Below are 18,639 nucleotides of genomic sequence, written 5' to 3'. Positions count from 1 at the left end.
GAGAAGAAGACGCGAGAAGCGTTTTTGGACGGAAAGAAGCAAACAAAGATCCGCCAGCAAGGAGAAACGAACATCACCGCCGGTAGGGACGGGAGAGCGCGGTTGACAAGGTGCGGAAGAAATTCGAGGAGCTTCGAGTTCCTCCTCAGCGAGTTTTAACGGAAAAAAACAGAGACTCAAGGCTTGCCAGATGGTCGTCACGAAAAGGCAGTCAAACGCCTTTTGACATCTGCGGCAAAAAATACAGTTCTCGGACTCTTTCAGTTCTCTTTGAGTTCCTTCTCCTCTCCCCGCAGCCGCGAGCGGAGGAGAGACAGCGCTTCGTCGCTCGACGCCTCGCCCCCCCCCAGAAAGAGGGAAGGACTAGAGCCCCTCAACTCTCAAGGGAGAGAAAAACAACAAAAAAGCTTGCTTTCGAAATTGAAAAACGAAAAAAAAGGAACAAGTCGTGAGAAAAGAAACATGAAAGGTATCCTGAATGTATACCGTGGGGATGGCTTTTATGCTCACACCCCACTGGGAGTGAACAGAGAGGAGAGGCGTTTCGCTTTCTCTGCGCTGTCTCTTTCTTCTAGAACCTTCTTTGCTCGTATACGAAGACCTAAACGTTTTTCTGTCTTCTCTCCCTCGACTCTCTCTGGGGAAGTCTTGGACTCTAGGCTTTCTCTGTCCTCTATTTATCGGCATTCCCTCTTCCTTTCTCTCTTCCTTTCTCTCTTCCTGTTTCTCTTTCTTGTTCTCTTCTTCTTCTCCTCTTCTTCTCTTTCTTCTTCTCTTTCTTCTTTTCTTCCTCACGAGCTGGGCGCGGCTGAGTGTTACGCGTTCTTCTTTTCTCGCTGCGGCTGTCGTAAATCACTCGAGTGAACTCTTGTGCTGGAACTCCAGCGTCTCTCGACAGACTTTTTTTGCAGGGCAATTCGCTTTCTGCATCCTTCAGAATCTCCTTCTTGGAAGGACTTTTTCTTTCTCTCCCCGCCCTCTCCTTCACTGCTCAGCTGGTGCTGTTCTGGCCTGTCTCATCTGCACACCCCTGTCAGCTGCGACGCCTTTCTCTCCTCTCTTTTTTTTCTGAGGCATTTCTCTCTCTAAAACTCTCTGGGGTCTCTCTTCTTTGTTGGACTTCCACCGCAACGCCAAGACCGCTCCTGGCCCGCTCTGTCTGCATCTGTTTCTTCCTTTTCTTCCCTCCTCTTTCTTTTCTCCGTTGTTCTTCTTCTCCTCTTCTCTCTGCGCTTCTCTCTCTGTTCTTCTCTCTCTGTTCTTCTCTCTCTGTTCTCCTCTCTCCGATCTCTGCCCTTCTCTCTTCTTCGGCCTGCCTTCTCTGCTCTCGTCGCCCACGCAGGCTTTTTTCTCTCTGTACTCGAGTTCTTCCCCGAGAACAATGTTCGTCGAAAACATGAGTGTCTCCTCTGCTCATGCGTCCCCCTCGCAAGAGAGTGGATACGTCCTCTCGCCTGCTTGCGCTTCGCCTCCTTCTTCTTCGTCTCTGCCTCCTTCTTCTTCGTCTCTGCCTCCTTCTTCTTCGTCTCTGCCTCCCGCTTCTTCGTCTCAGCCTCCCGCTTCTTCGTCTCAGCCTCTGCTGGCATCTTGTTCGCTGTCTGCTGCGCATCTGTCGCTGCTGCCTGCCTGTGTTTCTCTGGAGAGTTTGAGTGAGGAAGACCGTCGCTTGGTTGCTCAGTTTCGGGTGTCTCTGGAAGCCTTGACAGGTTCGATGGAGAGCATCGTGGCTGCAAGCGACGCGCTGCTGTTCCGAGGGAATTACCCAGTGGTGCACTGCCTCCTCGGCGCCTGGATGGACGCGTTCAAAGCCCAGAGCGACAGCGAGAAGCTTCTCTTTCTCCTCTACGTTCTGAACGACGCACTGCAGAAGAGCGCAAGTCGCCGGTGCCTGTGTCTCCTCCAACTCGCGCTGGCGCCGCTTCGCGCCTTCTGCGTCGAGGTGGCGCAACGCCATGCGGGGATTCTCGACGCGAGTTCCCGCGTTTTCAAGATCTTGAAGGTTCGGCGAGTCTTTGGAAACAACGAGAATGGAGACGCTATCTGCGCAGCTTTCCTCGCTCTCCTCCAGGGCGCTCCGAGTGTCTCTCTTCCACCTGTCTCCCCGGAGACGCTCAAACTGTCTCCGCTCGAGAGCAGGACTTCTGCGTCTTCTCCGCCGACTTCCGGTCTGCCCGCCTTTGCTTCTCCTCACGCGCCCTCCGCCGCTGCGGGAGGCGCGAGTGCGTTCGCGCCTCCAGGTGTAGCTACAGCTTCCTCGGCGCCTTGTCTGCCTGCGGCCATCGACAGCTTCAGTCTGCAGTTTCCCTCCAAAAACGACGCAGCCGTCGCAGCGTACGTCGACGCTCTGTTTCCGGAAGAAATGGGAGAGACGCGTTTCAGAGGCGCAGTCAAGGAGGCTCTCGAGGCGATTCGCGCCGTTCAGTCCGCCATTGCAGACAAAGGCCTCGCGAGGTGAGCAAGCGACGTAGGGACAGTCAGCCTTTTCCAGCGCAGCAGTTCGATGCTCGCAGGCTGGACGGCTCGGCTCGACGTTCGCCGGAGGAGGCAAAGGCGATCGAAAGAGTGAAACGCGGATGTGAGAGAACGAGGGCAACCGTGACAAGAAGGAGACGAGAGAGGAGAGGCAGAGCGCGGTGGAGAGCCGGAAAAACCTGGAAAGATGTCGCATCATGACGAATGGCGAGGAGCGGCAAAAACGGCAAAGTGCAGTTCCTTTTTTGTCGAGGCAGAGTTGCACATTGATATCACGCAAGGCAACAGAAGAGTACTGTTCTCTCCTGTCTCTTCTCAGTCAGAGTGCCAGGCTCCTCAACGCAAAGCGTCAGAGCGTCAGAGGAAAGAAAACATCTCAGACGCCTGTGAAGGATTTGCGTGAGCTTCAGTTATCGTATGTTTGAGTGTTCGTTGCTTCGTTCAACTGTGAGATTCCAGACACTGTTTCCTTGGAGATTCAAAAGAATTTCTACGCTTCCACGTCACAGCGTTTCGGCGTTCCTGGGCGCGCTCAGGCGGACGGTTTCTGGTCGTTTCTCCTTGCGCGCGTTCTCGCTCAGACAGACATGTTTTTTCTCTCATCTTCTTCCTCTTCGTGGCGCTCCGTTTCAGGCTAAAACAGGAGCAGCAGCTTGCGCAGCTGACGCGAGAGAAGAAACTTCTGGAAGAGCAGCAGAGACAGAAGCGCGTCAAGTTCTCCAAATGCGGAGTGCTTCCGGAAGACGAGGCGACGGCGGTGTTGGACCTCGAGCGAGAAAATGAAGAGGCTGCTCAAAAACGCCTTCTCGCGCACAGCGCAGCCACCCGCGCGAAGCTACGAGTTCTCTTGGAACTCGAGTGGAATCAGAGAATCGATCTACAAGTGAGCAGACGGGAAGTCAGGTTTTCGCCGGAGATACGTTCATAATTTGCCTGTTCAATATGTAGTTTCACCATTTCCTCTTTCTCTCTATACACACATCTACATGCGTGTATGCGGGTGAACACCGCGCATGCACTCCTATATATATATATATATATATATATATACATATATATATATACATATATATATATACATATATATATATATATATATACGCATATAGCATGTGGGGGTGCCATGTGGAAGTGAGAACGTTCTGAAGTTACCTGTGCGTATCTCTGCAGTTATACTACACTATGTATCTTTATCTTTACGTGTCTATCCTATAGTTCTGTACGATGTATATTTACGCCGAGTGATAACAGCCTGAACGATGTATCGAATGCCAGGCGGGAAGCGTATAGAGACAGAGACGCAGAGGCTCATCAGTGGAGAGGGAAAGGTTGAAAGGTGCAAACAGAGCTAGACAAGGCGATGCCGATGCAGATTCCTAGATGACGAAGGAGAGGGAGCTCGAGGTGAAGCGATGGAGGTGAGCGTTCGTCGGTCAGTGAGGAGGCGACGAAGAACTGGGATGGGTGAGACACAGTAGTCTGAGTCGAGCTGGTTGGGTTGTTCACGATGGAGTCACATGGCTTCTTCACATGGCGTTCAGGAGCGACTCGCGAGTTTGGCGGAGACAGTCGAATCCCGCATGGAGGCCGTCCTTGCTCGCCATGTTCGTTGCCGAGAAGTGAAGACAATTGTCGATCGCGCGCTTCACACTACGCTTCGTCAGCAAGCCTCCAAAGGCGTCGGTGGTCAACCATCCACTGCGCCCTCTTCGACGTCTCCTTCCTCTTCTTCCGCTTCGTCGCCTTCTTCGCTTTCGTCAGCAGTTTTGCCTCGGGGGCCTTCCGAGAATTCAGAGCCGCCTGCCTCCTCTGTCTCTTCCTCGGGAGGGGGGAGCGCAGAGCAAGAAATTGCTTCGTGAAGGACGGGCAGGGAACGGCGACCCCGAGGAATTCACAGGCGCGGTGGACGCCCGGACGCAGAGGGGTGCGAAAAGACAAAATGTGGAAGAATTATCAAACACACTTGCACAGCGTACACGAACAAAAACGTGGACATTCCACCTTGCCTCTTCTTCGGTTCTCGATCCTGCATCCACCTATATGCATCTGTAGATATATATATATATATATATATTATATACTTTTATATATGTATATATATATATATACTTGTGAATATGTATGGCCGTGTGTACGAGAGGCTGGACAGCGTGACTTGTCTTGTTTTGTAACGAGGTGCGACTCTGAATAGCGTGAGGGGCATGACGCGCCGCGGACCGCGCTCGGTCCTTTAGGGAGACGGAAAGTTTTTTCTTTTCAATCTTTCTCCTCTCTGAACTCTTTCCGCTCTGGTGAGTCGAGCACAGTGGCAGCCTCTGCGCCTCGCTCGCTGCTTTCGCGCGCTACAGTGGGGAGTAACTTAGAACAGCGAAGGCCTCGTCAAGCGTTCCGTAGGCACCGCAGATAGCTTACTGAGAGAGCCAGAAGGAAAGAGACAGGGAGAACAAGAGAGAGAACAAGTAGGACAACAAGCGCGAGAAGGAACGGGAGACCAAGAGGGAGAACAGGACGAGAGAGGAGAACAAGGCGAAGAAGAGCATGGAGCGAGAGGAGGGAAAGGAGACGGGTGCCCCAGGAGAGAGACCACGGCAGAAATGAGGCGAGAGCTAAAGGGCAAATCGTGGAACCGAGAGAGAAAGAGAGAAAAGAGAGAAAGGCGAGATGCACACCACAAAGGAAGCATGGTCATTCGATGAACGTTTGCCGGCAGAGTAGCGTTTTGTGTAAGCATGGTTAAAACGGTGGCCTTCCGGAGAGGGCGGCGACAACGCGGTGGAGACAGCGAACTTTTTTTCGTGGAATTTTGTGTCGAGAGGCGGCACCCCGACGGCGACGTTCGACGCACGGGCCAAGGCGCCTCAGCGCTTTGTCGCGTTTCCATCTTTTTGCGAATTTGTCGCAACCAGACAGTTGAAGATTCCGTTCTTTCCATGACCATCCCCCTCCGTTGGACGGCGAAGCTCCACGCTTGTGCTTCAGAGCTCAAGGCTGAGGCCCGCAGGAGGCAAATCCATCTGGATGTCGGAGCGTCAGAGAAATCGCGAAGATCGTTCATTGAGAGGTTGTGCTAGACAGTCCGCGAGTTGTTTGAGAAACGAACTGAGAACGGCAGGTTGTCACTTTCAACCGCGAGAGCAAAAAGCCTGTGAAGTGTGAGTTAATCCAGGAAAGAAGGAATGCTTGGCAGCGAGGCAACCGCGTCTCAGCAACAGGACTCTTTTGAACGGGAAGGGGACATTGCCCAGCTTGCGTGAATGGAAATGTAAAGCGAAAAGAGGTTGCCAGGTTTCAGAAGCAGACATGCACAGGGCGAAACACACAACGCCGCGAGAGAGAAGAACAGAGACTCTGCTTTGCCTTCGAAGGCACGAGGCGCCCGGTCGAGATGCAGACGATGCAAACGCTCAGGAGGCAAAAAAGAGAAAGAACAACTCGTCGTCACAGACGCACGCAGCGAACGCCTTCTCTCACATCATACGCGTTCGACGTAGCAGCTCGGTCCGCCAACTTCTTCTCTTCGTCCTGCATAAAAATCGGCACACCTTCAAATCACATGTTTCTCTACCTCCTCAAAGACACGAGCAAACACTCATATACATACATATATGTATTCATATAAATATATATATATATATATATATATATTCATATATATATATATATATATATGCATATATAAATATATATGTGCACATATGTACAACTAAGTGTACCGAAGGTCACAGAGAAACGGATATGGGGGAGACGCCGTCTCATATATATATATATATATATATGCATGTGAATAAAGATACAGAGGCGTATATTTGCATTGGGGAGTGGATAGTAAGGACACAGGACGTCTTTGTGTATCGGGCGTAGAGTAGGCGGAGACTGGAGTGAGACGCTCGTACTTTGTGTAACTGTTTGTACTGTTTTTTCACAACGCGCGCCATCCGTTGTGCCTCCTTGACTGCTTTCTTTCTCTCCTTTCGCTCTTCCGTCGTCTCGCCTCTTGGTCGAAGAGTTACAATCTGAGGCAGAAATAGACGCATCGCGAGCAGACAAACAAACAGCCTCAACTAGCACAAGGTGGACAAGCGCAGCAGGTGCTCGCGCGCAGCGCTTGGCCTTTCGTTCGAAATGTCTCTCTGTCTCTCGTTGTTTGCCTCTCGTCATCCTACGCTTTGTCTCTCTTGGATTCCAGTTCGCGCAGCTGCGCTTCGATATCTCTCTCAACATCTCGGCCAGTCTGGCATCCCATCTCTCTTTTTTCCTCGTCCGCGGTCTCCCTCCATTTCTTCTCTTGTCTTTCTCGCTCTTTCTCTCTTGTTCGTCGTCTTCTTCTCTCTCATGTTTCCTCTTGATCTTCCTCTTCACCTCTCCCATGTTCCTTCGGTGTTCCGTTTGCCGGTCTGCCAACCGTTTCGTCCCTCTGTGGACATGCGAGGGCAATCTCCGCGACTTCGCTCGCCCACTCGCTGTGCCTTCTGTCCTCTCTGTGCAGGCACCCTGCGCGTGACTTCATCGATATGCATGCGCGGTCTCACAGACGAGTTCCTTTTTTTTTCGTGAAAGCGTTTCTGTCTCGTCAGTGCGCCGACCCTCGGCCCTCGACGGCCGTTTCCTTCGCCTGCGACTTGAACACCACGGGGGACCTCCGACGATCGAAACCGCCCAACGCCTTTCATTTATCCTTCCACTCGTCAGAACCGTCGTTGGATCGCCGAAAGGCGCCGGCACCATCTGCATCGCCCGCAACGAGCCTTCGTTTTCTGCACAGGTCTGCTTTTCGCCATTCTGTTTCCCAGCACTGCTTCCCCGTCCGCAGCCGCGGGACTTACGCATGCATCTTTCCAGCCTTCCCCAGCCAAGTCCACGAAGTCTGCAGTCTCTCGCTTTTCGCCTTCTTCTTTGACAGGCGACAACGCTGAGCGGCTCTTCGCCGTTGCCTTCGCCTCGCCGCCGCGACGCCGGGAAGTCGGTGGGATCTCTCCTCCTTTCGTCCTAAGGAACGGAGAGAGAGCCAGCAACCAGCGCGGTCTAGACAGTCATCCGCAGGCGTAGGAAAACGCCGAGAGACAGCGAAGCGGGCAACAGAGGGCACAACGAGAAGCGGCCATCCGGGAGAGAAGCGATTCAGAGAAACTTCAGTCACGGCAGAGAGGGAACCGGGCGAGCGAACGGAGGGAAGACTGTCGCGGGGGACGTTGTTGAGATCGAAAAAGAGACGGCAGACGGAACGAAGTGCAGAGACGCCAGCAAGAGATGACGACCCAAGAGAGAACGAGAAGCGAAAACGCGTGAGCCAGGAAGGCGCTCGGAGAGTGGCGGTGTCAGAGAAGGGAGAGAAAAGAAACACAGAGCGTTCGAAGACCCGGCACATGCCTCAACGCCCAAGTCCCTGCTGCATGCAGCCAATAAAACAAAGGACATATACAGCGTCTGGAAACGCGCGCTCATCCCTCAGTGCGAGGCTCTGCCAAGTCTCTGCTGGCAACAACGTCTGTCCCTTGAGGACGTATTGCCCTTCCACCTTTGTGTCGACGAAAACGCGTCCGTCTCCATGCACTCACTCGCGCAAATGTCTCAGCTGCTGCTTCAGAATGTGGGGAGGAGGCAGGCAGATGCGCGTCGGCACAAACGAGGAGACAGTTTTCGTCGTGAGCACCGTCTCGCAGTCCCTGCAGACAGACCAGACAGGCCGTCCAGAGACAAACGCATGCATGCAACTAGAACAGCGCGAGACACAGAGAACGTCGGGGAAATCTCGCACGATTGTTTCGGGGGAAAGAGAGGCAAACTGTTGGACGCGAGCACGCAGTCAAAAAGACAGAGAGATGCGCATGTCTCCAGACGGATCTGGAGACAGACAGAGACGCTTGGCTCGAGGCGAAAGGAGGCGAAGAATGCCCTTCCTCTCCCCACCCTCCTCAGAGCAGGATGAGTGACCGCGAGGCCCCCTCTCTGAGACACTGTTTCCTTCTGTGTTTGTGACATTTCATGATATGCATCATGTCCGAGTAAACGCGGAAATGGACTAAACAGATCAGCTTTTTCCGTCGCTTCAGTGTCCCAGACGCACCGCCCAGTGAAGCCTGCAGGCAGAAGACGTATTGCCCTTTTTTTGCAACGAAACCCCCCCCCTCCCCGATTTGCATTTTCTAGAAGCGCTCCTCTTCGTTTGCCTTTTCGTGGACATCCCTTCCCATCTTTCTCAGGCGAGTATCTGCAGATGTCAAACACCGGTGCGCTGTCAGACATGTTTGAACGCTGCTTCACATTTCGCATTTGCCCGCGACTGGAGGCTCCACAGAAGCCGAGAAAGGACTTCCGACGCGCCTGACGCGGTTCCTGCCTCAGGCCTACCACCGTCGCTCTGCCTCGCGCTGCTCCAGATCGGTGACGTTGAAGAAGTCGCACTCTTCTCCATCTCGGCCGCTGGCTTCTTCTTCTTGCTGGCGTGTGGCGAGCTCCTTGATGCGGAGAACCTCCGAGGCATCTGTGAAACATACACAGAGACGAACAAAATCGGAAGCAAACCGCCCAGCAACTGCAGGCTCTCTCCTCCTCTCAGCCATCGACGCAAAGCCCACAGCATGGCACTCCAGCTGGAAACATCCATGCAGATGTAAAGAACGAAACGCATGCCCCGACATGCAGAAACGAACTCACACATTCTCATATGTTTTCGAGACAGGCATGTGCATGCGTCTGCAACTAGAGACAGATAGACAAACTGATAGATTGATACATAGATAGATAGATAGATTGATACAGATATGTGTGTATTGCTGTATATGTGGAGACAAATGCGTAGACAGATAGGTACATAGATGTAGATAGATATAGATAGATAGATATAGAGATAGACATAGAGAGATAGATATAGAGAGCTATAGATAGATGTAGATAGATAGATAGATGCAAATAGATGGATGTAGATAGATAGATGTAGATAGCTAGATGTAGATAGATAGACGTAGATACACATAGACAGATATAGAGACATACATACAGATACACAAATAGAGATAGACCGATATAGATAGATATGGATCGACAAATGCAAACACTGTATACATATGTGCGTGCATGTCTTGCTGAGTTCGTTGAAATGGCGAAAGGGGAATTTTCCACGCTGTCAATCGTGTCGGGCCGTAGCCAACGAGCCCAAAGAAAAACTGGAAACAGAGAACTGGATGGAGAAACAGAAGAAACAAATCCTGTCCCCCCCCCTCAGTTCGACGCAAAGGCACAACAGCATGCCATTCTTTCCACTCACATCTGCTTACCAAGTGGCTTAAACAACTCCAAAGCCTCTTCATCTTCATCTTCATCTTCCTCTTCTTCTTCAGCTTCTTCTTCCGCTTCCACGTCTTGCGTTTCATCTTCTTCTGGTTCCTCTTCTTCTGTTTCATCTTCTTCTGTTTCATCTTCTTCTGGTTCCTCTTCTTTAGTTTCACGATACGGTTTTCGCACACCGTCGTCACGCGTTTTTGCGAGTCGTCTCTGTGCAGCGAGGCCTCTGCCTTGGCTTTCGTCTTCGCTGGAGTCTTCTCGTTTCTTCTCTTCCGGGTGCTTTTGGCGGTACTTCCGCGACGCACTCTCGATGCAGATCTTTCGTCCTGAAGACGCAAGACATCGCGAGCATGGCGAGAAACAAGATGTCGCCATGGACGGCCAGCCAAGAGTGAGGAATCAGACCACTGCATCGCTGCGTCGACCCTGCCGCATCCCCATCACCTCGACAACATCACTTCACACAGGGACAGAACTGCGCCGCGTCGACCGGCGTTGCCGCGTTCCTTGTCGCCAGATCACCTGCGAGTTATTTCCGCGCACAGCATGCGGCGCTGAAAAAAAAAACCTCTCCAGAGGCCGTGAGAAGGGAAGTCCGTTTCAACGCGAATGCTGTCTAGCCGGGGCGGCCAGCGCGAGAGGCGGTCCGCATGCGGTCCCCTTTCAGGAGCCAGTAGAGAAAGCCGAAAGCGACTTATGGAAGGACCTCCAGAGCCGCTAGACACGAGCGACGACAGAGACGACCGACAAGAGGAGGACTTCGATCCGGCGAGAGAGCGCAAGGAGACAGAAAAGGAAGAGGCGCGAAAGAGGCGCCTGACAGAGGAGAGAAAAGGAAACAGTGAGGAGTGAGACAGAGTTGCCTACGCCGAGCTTGGTCCTGAAGAAATTCATTCATGGCGTCGTCCAGCTCGCTCGTGTACAACTCTTCGTCGCCGTCGTCCACATCCTCGGGTGCAACCTACACAAATTCAGACTCGACCGGCGTTTGCGGCATTGAAACGTTGCTCACGCTTTCTTTCAAGGAGTCACCGAAACGGACTCACTTCTCTTCTCAAACAGATGTCTACTCAAATGTGCCGGTGCATGGAATCACGTATAGATGCGTGGATTCCTGCATGTCAGTTCAAGCAGATTCATGGCAATTATAAATAACGCAAACAGATAGACAGTTCACAAAACAGACCTCCTCAGCTGTGCACACGAATGCATGCGCACAAATGCATACTACGGGTGATGTGGTGTAGCCGACGCATTCATATGCGGTGCCTCTCGCTAACAAGTTGTTCGCCGTCCAGCGCAGCTCCACGCTCTCGAATCGCAACTCTCCAGCAACATCTCCGAATCCACACAAAGCTGAATCTCTTCCATCCGCCCCCACACCACACGCGCATGCATCCATTGATATAGAAATACATATAAATTAATAAATATATTCATAAATAGAGACACACGCTTTTACATATAAAAACATATATATATATATATATTTATAGTTACATATATACATATATATATATATATATGTACAGGATCGCCGGCATAGTATGCGTGTGCTGTGTTTAGAGCAGAGACTGTTTCGGAATACCGCCTACCTCGCCAATGAATTCGTCATTGTATTCTTCAACTAGTTTGTCGAACTTTTCGTCTTGTCTGCTTTGCGCTGCGCGACAAGCCGGCACTACAGCGTCTCCCTGCATTCCTTCGAAGGCCTCACAAACCTCTTCGTCTTCTTCTCCACCGTCGTCTGCGTTCTCCAGCCTGAGTGCCGCCAGGCGCTCTCGAATTGCGAACAACTTCGCACTCTTCAAGTTCTCTTCTCCCCACAAAAGCGCCTCTTCATCTTCTTCGTCCTACGCAAACACCCAAGAGACTTCGGCGAGGCTCCTCAAACACCTAAATGTATATATATATATGTTCATATACATGTATATACGTTTATGCATATGTTTATAGATATGTATATATGTATATCAGATTATAGATACACATGCACATATATGTGTGTATGTAAACAGTCCATACGTACATGCGCATGCGCATGCACTGTCACATCTCCACAAGTTTGAGGGTGCCTGGGTACGGCGACGGATATCTTGGAGGCTCGATGCGTCGAACGATGATGCGAGGTCTTCACGAGAGAGCGAACGAACAACGAGATGCATTTACAGAAAGAGGCGCACACTGCTCCTAGCCGCATGCGTGCATTCACTCCGCATGCAGGTGAGCGCATGCGCATGAAGAAAATGATATATATACAGAGGCACAGATCGATATACAGGTAGACAGTGGAACCCGTGATTAGGGGCCGTCTACACAAAATCATGACGAGAAAAGGAGGAAACGATGGCATGGCTCCTGGCGCGATTGTGGAGAATTTTTGAGTGTGCTTTGCATGCATACACCGCATAACAGCGCATCTGTACCTGGTCGCTGCCTGCAGGGTGAGGCTCTTTCGCAGTCGCCACAAAGTCGTCGAGGAGTTCCTCGTAGTCGTCTGCGTTGTCCAGCGCCTCCAAAACGAGACGCTCTGGAGGCAAAACGCAACGCTCGTTCAGGAGTAACTACACACGCGCCTCTGGAGAAGAAAACCTCGAATTCTTCTGACGCCTCTACAGAAGACACACCAGCATACTAGGCTCTAGAGAGAGAAAGAACGTCCGACAGATTCTGGGTTGTTTGCTCCGTTGTATTATGGACGCAGTCAGGCATTTATACAGACACATGCATACAGATATATAAACGTGAACAAATATTTACGTACAGATGGGATCTGCTTAGGCGGACGCGGTAAAGTCGTACAAGACTGGGGATTTGCAACGCAACAATCAGTACACGCAGATGCAATTGAAAAATGGTTTATTATGGCATGTCCAAGCGCAGTGCGTCGACGAAGACAGAGGCGCCAGCGGCTTCGAGAGAAACATGCGCATGCGTCGCGGCTGCTCTCTCTGCAGTTCCCCGCACTGCGACGTCTTGTCTGCGTTATACGTTGAACGCAACCACAACTTTCTGAACCTGTGGCAGGCGTCTGCAGCTCGTGCTCAGCGTCTTTGGTTCTTGTGCGTCCGCACTCGGTTCAAGCATAAGAAGACAAAAGTTTGACATTGCGCTGAAGAGTCACATTCACCTTCTTCTGCACCCGATTTGCCCCTGGAGATTTCGTCGTTCTCTTTCCTCCAGACGAGCTCTCCTGTCTGAGCGATTTCCCTCTCGTCTACCTCTGAACGCTTCCTCTCTCCCATCTCCCGAAAGAGTCCTTGTACTTTCTACACGCTCTCTCCTTGTTGCCCTGGAAGCGTTCTCTCTCTCTGCTTCGCACAGTCGGTCCGGTAGGCCTTTCAGCAGCCTCTGCCTCTCGGTTCCTTCGCTCAAGAGCTTCGCTCTCTATACCTTGTGTATAGGCAAAGTCCAACGAGAGTTCTTACCGTCTCTGGAGCGCAAAGGACCTTCTTCTTTTGCACGTCTTGCCTTCACATGCTTCTCTGCCGTCGTCTCGACATGGTCGATCAGGACGCCGCCGCCGAGCGACTGCACGCGCAGCAGAATTCCACGAAAAAATTCCATGAAAAAAATGAACACTCTGAGACCGCGTAGTCCCCAAAAACGAGTTCCCCACACAAACGGCGATCCGCCAAGAGGACCACGAACGAGAAGACGAAAGATGCAACGCGGGAGAAACCGAATCTGTGCTTCACACGACGCACACAACGAGGCCAGCGCCGGTGTTCCCTGATTTCATTACGCTGAGAAACTCATTCATGCATGAGCAGACAAAACGTCATTTCCACGATGGTCGGTAACCAAGTACAAACGGGTGCCAACATTCTTATGCATGCATATACATGCATACTCTGAGACAACCAAGTTGTCGATGATTCCTGGACACCACCACCCCAGTGGACTGCTTAAGACAGCTGAACATGTTGGAGGTCTTCGACGAAATGTAGAAATAAGATAGAAAAGGGTTCCCAGGAGAGCTTACATAATGTATCTTCGCATGTACGCAAAGCTATACAGTTTAGTGGTAAGCATTTAATCAGAGAGTCATACATGACCTGATTAGGAAAGCTCAAGATAGCACCCGCTCTACGTACACACACATGCATTCATACATACATTATATACACACAGACGGATACAGACATGCATACATATAGACATACACATAGACATATAAACATAGAGATAGACATAGAGATAGACAAATGCTTACATAGAATCTGTAGACATACACACACATGTATACATAGTTGGGTGAATCGTTTAGCATGTGCACTAAAGAGCGAGAGTATCGTTGTGTCTCTTCGGTCTCGCCCATTTCGCCGGCAGCGTTATGGTCAAAACGCGACGCACCACAAGATGTTGAGAGTAGTCATAGCCGTCCTTGGGGAAGTAGCAGTCGCCATCCTGCGAGGCAAAAGGAACACTGGGAGACGCCGAGTTTTCTTTGCTGTTTTCACCTTCCTCTCCGGGTCCTCCCTGAGCACCTGGATTCCCGCGCAGAACTGAGGACTCCGCAGTATCCAACTTGATCTGCGGCTTTCTGGATATTGGCTTCGGGATCTCCTAAGGACCTCCCGCCGGGGATCGTGTGACAACGGAAACTCTCTGTGCAGCTGAGAAGACAACGGCTCGTAACCTGGAGAGCTCGAACGGTGTACGTTCACCCGGAGACACGGTGTCCACCACTGGACAGCAAGTCGCTTTTCCCTTCACACCGCGATGAGGCCGCAGTGAGGCCGCAGTGAGGCGCGAGCGTTTGTGTTCACAGGCATTTCGAGTGGACCTCTCGCGTTCCGACACCCCTGCGTGCGTTGCTTCCCCCTGGGGGGTCTCATCTCCGTGCTCTCTCTGTTCCCTTTCTCCGTTTGCCGTCTCCTTTTTTCTCTCTACAGGTTTCTCCCGCGCGTCGGTGCTCCTCACCAGGTCCTCAAGTGTCGGCTGCGTCGCCTCGCCAGCCTTTCGTCTTGCTTCTTCTCTCTTCGCCTTCGCCGTCAGCGCCGCCTGTGCTGCCTGCGAGAGTTGTTCGTTGTCGCCGTAAATCTGGTCGCACAAGGCTCGCTGCGAGAAGAAGGACCGAGGGAACATGCGCACCAGACGGGCAGGAAAACGTCTCGACAGACACAAAAGATCGTCTCCTGAACGCAAACGCTCCCGCCTTGCAAATCCGCACCCCAACCACAGCTGTCCTCTCATCCAGAGACGCGGAGCGCCAGGATGCTTGCGCGACCAGCTCCCCACACCGATTAGGCGAGCGTGGAGCACCACCGCCACAGACCTACGTGGCGACATGCATTTCGGCGAACCACTCTCGCATGCAAATATATATAAAAATATAAATAAATATATATAAATAAACATAAATATATATATAAATATATATATATATAAATATGTAGATCGACATCGTATGCAGATGCAAGTGGACATACAACCGACACACCTGAACAGATACAAAGGACATCCACACACACACACACACACACACACGCATCGACTTCACATACGCAAGCGCATGGAATCACATGTAGAGATCATGCATGTATATCTAAAGCGATGGACATACAGGCAATTGGACAGACATCTAGTAGGCATGTAAATACAGATGCAGACAGAGAGAGAGAAAGAAAGAGAGAAAGAGCGAGAGAGGAGACGACGTTGTGTTTTCTTTACCCGCTCGTCTTCGTCAAGATTTGCATGGATGCCGAAGTCCTCAGGATCAAGAGCACGCAAGAGGTCGGTGGGCAGAGCCTCGCGAAATTTATTCTGCGCAAAGACAGAGACAGAAAAAGAGACAAAGGAGACGAAAGCCTTCAGAGACAGACGGAGGAAGGCTGATTCCGACCGTGCGACGGCGCTGGCCCGCGCTGTGAACTGCCCACCCAAATCTCCGCATTCAAGCCTTCACTCTGCCCTCTGCGAACGCTTGGAAGACCAGAACGGAAAACAGAGACGAGAGAAGCATCTCGACGCAAGAGAGAGAGAGAAAGCGAAAAACAACGAGACGGCGCGAAAGCCTCCAGAAACTCGAGAGGACAGAGAGGACATTTCTTCTGGAGAATGCCTGGCGGGCGACCTCTCTGTAGATGCGCAGCGATACGCAGGTATGTCATGGTCCACTGAAAGGACTTGTCCTGTTGAGATGGATCACGGAATTTCGCTTTGTGAGAGGGAGAAGAAACTGCGTGTTTGGAGGGAGAGCGAACGAGCGGAGACGCCTCGGTCTGTGGGAGAAAAACGCAGTTACCTTTTTGAGAGCGTTTCGTGGAATGACGCGCTGCAAAGCCATACGTTGGGGAGCGCTGGACTGCTGAGCTGCTGGATCAGCGAAGGATGCGGGGACGAGCCTGAACGTCACTGCCGATGCACTGTTTCTGTCGATTTTCTTCCTCCTCGATGTCTTCTGTGTCGCTGCTTTCGCCTTTCCGCCACACACCGTGGACGAGGCACCCTCCCCAGGCTTTCCCGCATCCATCTGCTTTTCTTCTTCACCTCCTTTGTCAACTCTCTCGGCCTCCTTCGCACCCGGAGAAGGCGAAGAACTTGCACCCTCTCCTCCTTTCCTCTTCGCGTCCTGAGTGTCTCCCATCTTCACACGATTACCTCAGAAAAAAGATCAGCTGCTGTTCAGGCCAAGCACGCTCATTTCACATGTCTGTACAAATGCTGTTCTCAAACACACGCGCACATGCAACTCTAATTAGCAATATATATATATATATATATATTTATGTATATATTTTTATATAGGCACCAAAAATGTGTTGGCAATGTCTATGCATACATATAAGTAAATATGTAAATATACGTAAATATATATGTATGTGCATACGTATATAAATAAATCTATGCATGTAAACAAGTATACGTGTATAAGGAAGTATGCATAAGTAAAGGAGGCACGACAAGTTCACGACCTGATTCCTTTGAGGAACTTGCCGAGGTCGCTTCCAGGAGTTCTGTTGCGAGGAAAAGGGAGGGAATTCTTTGACTCCGAAGACGTCGCAAAGCCAAAGAAAGACTGCGATGTGCGTGCAGCGAAAACGACTCCCCGTCGCCGGTAAGAAGTCTCCCCCCGCGGGCAGAGAGGCTTCGGAGGTCGGTTGAAGAGAGTCGGCTTCTCGAAGAGAAGAGCGAAATGAGGGACAAGAAGGTCGAGGAAAACTCTGCAATTGTGTCGCGTTCGAAATGCCAAGTCAAAGAGAAACAAACGACAGGAAACGAGAGAAAAGGCGGTTTTTCGCGCTTAGCATGCATGCAAAAAAAATGAGCAGCGTCACAAAGAGCGGAGTCTGTGGCGCCACTGTGGGATCGGCGGCGGTTTTTCCGGGAAAGAACGCAAAATCGGTTTCTCTCGCGTTTTCTGAAGTCCGAAGCGAAAGAAACAGAAAAAAAGCGACTTCTGTCGATGAAAGGGGGGAAACCAGGCACAGGAACCTACGGAAACGCCGTCGTGGATCTGTCAGGTCTACGCGCACTGTCTTTCACCTCAAAGCAAGCATTGCATTCGCTTTCCGAGAAAACTGCGTAAGTGGCATTTTTTTCTTTCGAACGCAATTGTGAAACTAGCGAATTCGGACAAAAACTGATAAACTGATACGCATCTAATCAAATATATACAGATGTATGTATGGTGGATGGAAGTAGGGTGAGATGTCATCTCTTATTTAGACGAGTATATCTTCTCGCTTTAGGCTGTCTATTTTCTTTGGTTTTGTTCCGTGACGGTTCCCAGACATCACATGGACATTCGCGGTGGAACAGCAGTTTGGTTACGATAAAAAACTCCATCCTTGATTCACTCCAAATACAGTGTTAATGTGTCGTCGTGGTCGTCACGAGAAATTCAACATGCACAGGAGGGAAGTCGCGTGTCTCTGAAAAACGGGAATTGTACTCAGGTATGTACCTGCTAAAGCTTAGCATGTAACTTGCATGTACACAAATGGCTGCAGTGGAGAAGAGGAAAGTCTCTAACGGATGCCAAGCGTCCGGCATGATTTTCGTCGCACTTGCCATTGGTGTGCTTCGGTACGTCGGTGTAAAACGAAAGAAAACTCGCGTCTTCAAGGTACAGCCTGTCTTCTTTGGTCCTCAGCGAACAGTGGAAAGCTGAAAAACAACACAAGGGAAATGTCTAAAAAACGCTACGAAGTGGCGAATGCGTTCGTTGTGTAAGTTCCTGTACCTTCCCCGGGTGTTTCCATTTCCACTCCACACTCTTTCGCTAGCAGGCCAGAGAAATGTAGGGGGAGTATTTCATATTGATACAACGGTCTTTGAATGTTCTTGAACGAGGTCGAACATTCCATCTGACGGAGTTCTAATGTCCGCTACTACTCTGTCTTGCGTAGCGGTTGCTTGGCGGTACAGCAAGTCACAGAAGCCGTTGATCTATTACGCGTATAACCTTTTGCCCGAACATTGGGGGATTTGTGTGTTTCCGATATGGCAGTCTGAGGGCGCAGGCAGCGAGTGAGCAGGCACGAGGATAGGATTTCTGTCAAAAGCGTTGACTGTTCCTCCTCGTTCATGGCCCCCACTACGCAAAGTGGCGTTCCTCCTCGTGATGCATATGCTCGCGGTGAAAAGTCAAATGCGAGCAACGAGACATGCACCGTTAGAGGTCTCTGCACGACATACGGCGTCTCAGCATCTCTTTTGGTAGGGGGAGGAACGCCTCTTCGCGATAGAAGAACTTTGCGAGTGATGGTAGTTTGCATGTAACGAAGGGAAACGCCCAAACGCGTGACGCCGGGAATGTTAAGCTGTTGACGTTCTGTCTCTGTCCACGAAAAGCCGCTCTCCCGTTCGTGTTCTGTCGGTCGAGTTCCCGGCGTATACTTTGTTTCGTACAAACCCTTGGTTGTCGTCACAAGAAAT

At 51.1% G+C, this 18,639-nt stretch overlaps 2 protein-coding genes across 2 annotated transcripts; one reads left to right on the top strand and one right to left on the bottom strand.

Moving 5' to 3' along the window:
* Positions 1 to 1,381: 1,381 nt before the first annotated feature.
* TGME49_272760 (hypothetical protein) lies at positions 1,382 to 4,331 on the top strand (the record flags this gene model as incomplete). Its single annotated transcript, XM_002365867.2, has 3 exons — positions 1,382 to 2,451; positions 3,106 to 3,355; positions 4,014 to 4,331. The coding sequence occupies 3 exons, from the start codon at positions 1,382 to 1,384 to the stop codon at positions 4,329 to 4,331; spliced, it is 1,638 nt and encodes a 545-aa protein (XP_002365908.2).
* Positions 4,332 to 5,561: 1,230 nt separating this feature from the next.
* On the bottom strand, positions 5,562 to 16,954 carry TGME49_272770 (hypothetical protein). Its single transcript, XM_018781675.1, has 14 exons — positions 16,004 to 16,954; positions 15,430 to 15,522; positions 14,680 to 14,817; positions 14,110 to 14,163; positions 13,182 to 13,284; positions 12,180 to 12,283; positions 11,349 to 11,606; positions 10,621 to 10,714; positions 9,747 to 10,079; positions 8,821 to 8,953; positions 8,028 to 8,135; positions 7,296 to 7,458; positions 6,366 to 6,485; positions 5,562 to 5,994 (listed from the first exon to the last, which is right to left on the bottom strand). Exons 1-14 carry the CDS (start codon positions 16,343 to 16,345, stop codon positions 5,911 to 5,913), a joined length of 2,127 nt encoding a protein of 708 aa, XP_018636711.1. The 5' UTR covers positions 16,346 to 16,954; the 3' UTR covers positions 5,562 to 5,910.
* Positions 16,955 to 18,639: the final 1,685 nt, after the last annotated feature.

The sequence above is a fragment of the Toxoplasma gondii genome, chromosome VIII, assembly GCF_000006565.2.
Source record: "Toxoplasma gondii ME49 chromosome VIII, whole genome shotgun sequence".
Lineage (NCBI taxonomy): Eukaryota > Apicomplexa > Conoidasida > Eucoccidiorida > Sarcocystidae > Toxoplasma > Toxoplasma gondii.
Note: the sequence above shows the minus strand (reverse complement) of the source record. Positions and strands in the feature narration are given on the sequence as shown.

Bases quoted from the DNA above. Each gene is read 5' to 3' on its own strand.
- TGME49_272770 (XM_018781675.1), bottom strand. From the start codon at position 16,345: ATGGGAGACACTCAGGACGCGAAGAGGAAAGGAGGAGAGGGTGCAAGT. The intron at 8,954-9,746 runs GTAAGCAGATGT...TATGTTTCACAG, and splicing joins GGAGTTGTTTAAGCCACTTG to ATGCCTCGGAGGTTCTCCGC. The intron at 5,995-6,365 runs GTACGAGCGTCT...ATTTTTATGCAG, and splicing joins AGTACAAACAGTTACACAAA to GACGAAGAGAAGAAGTTGGC.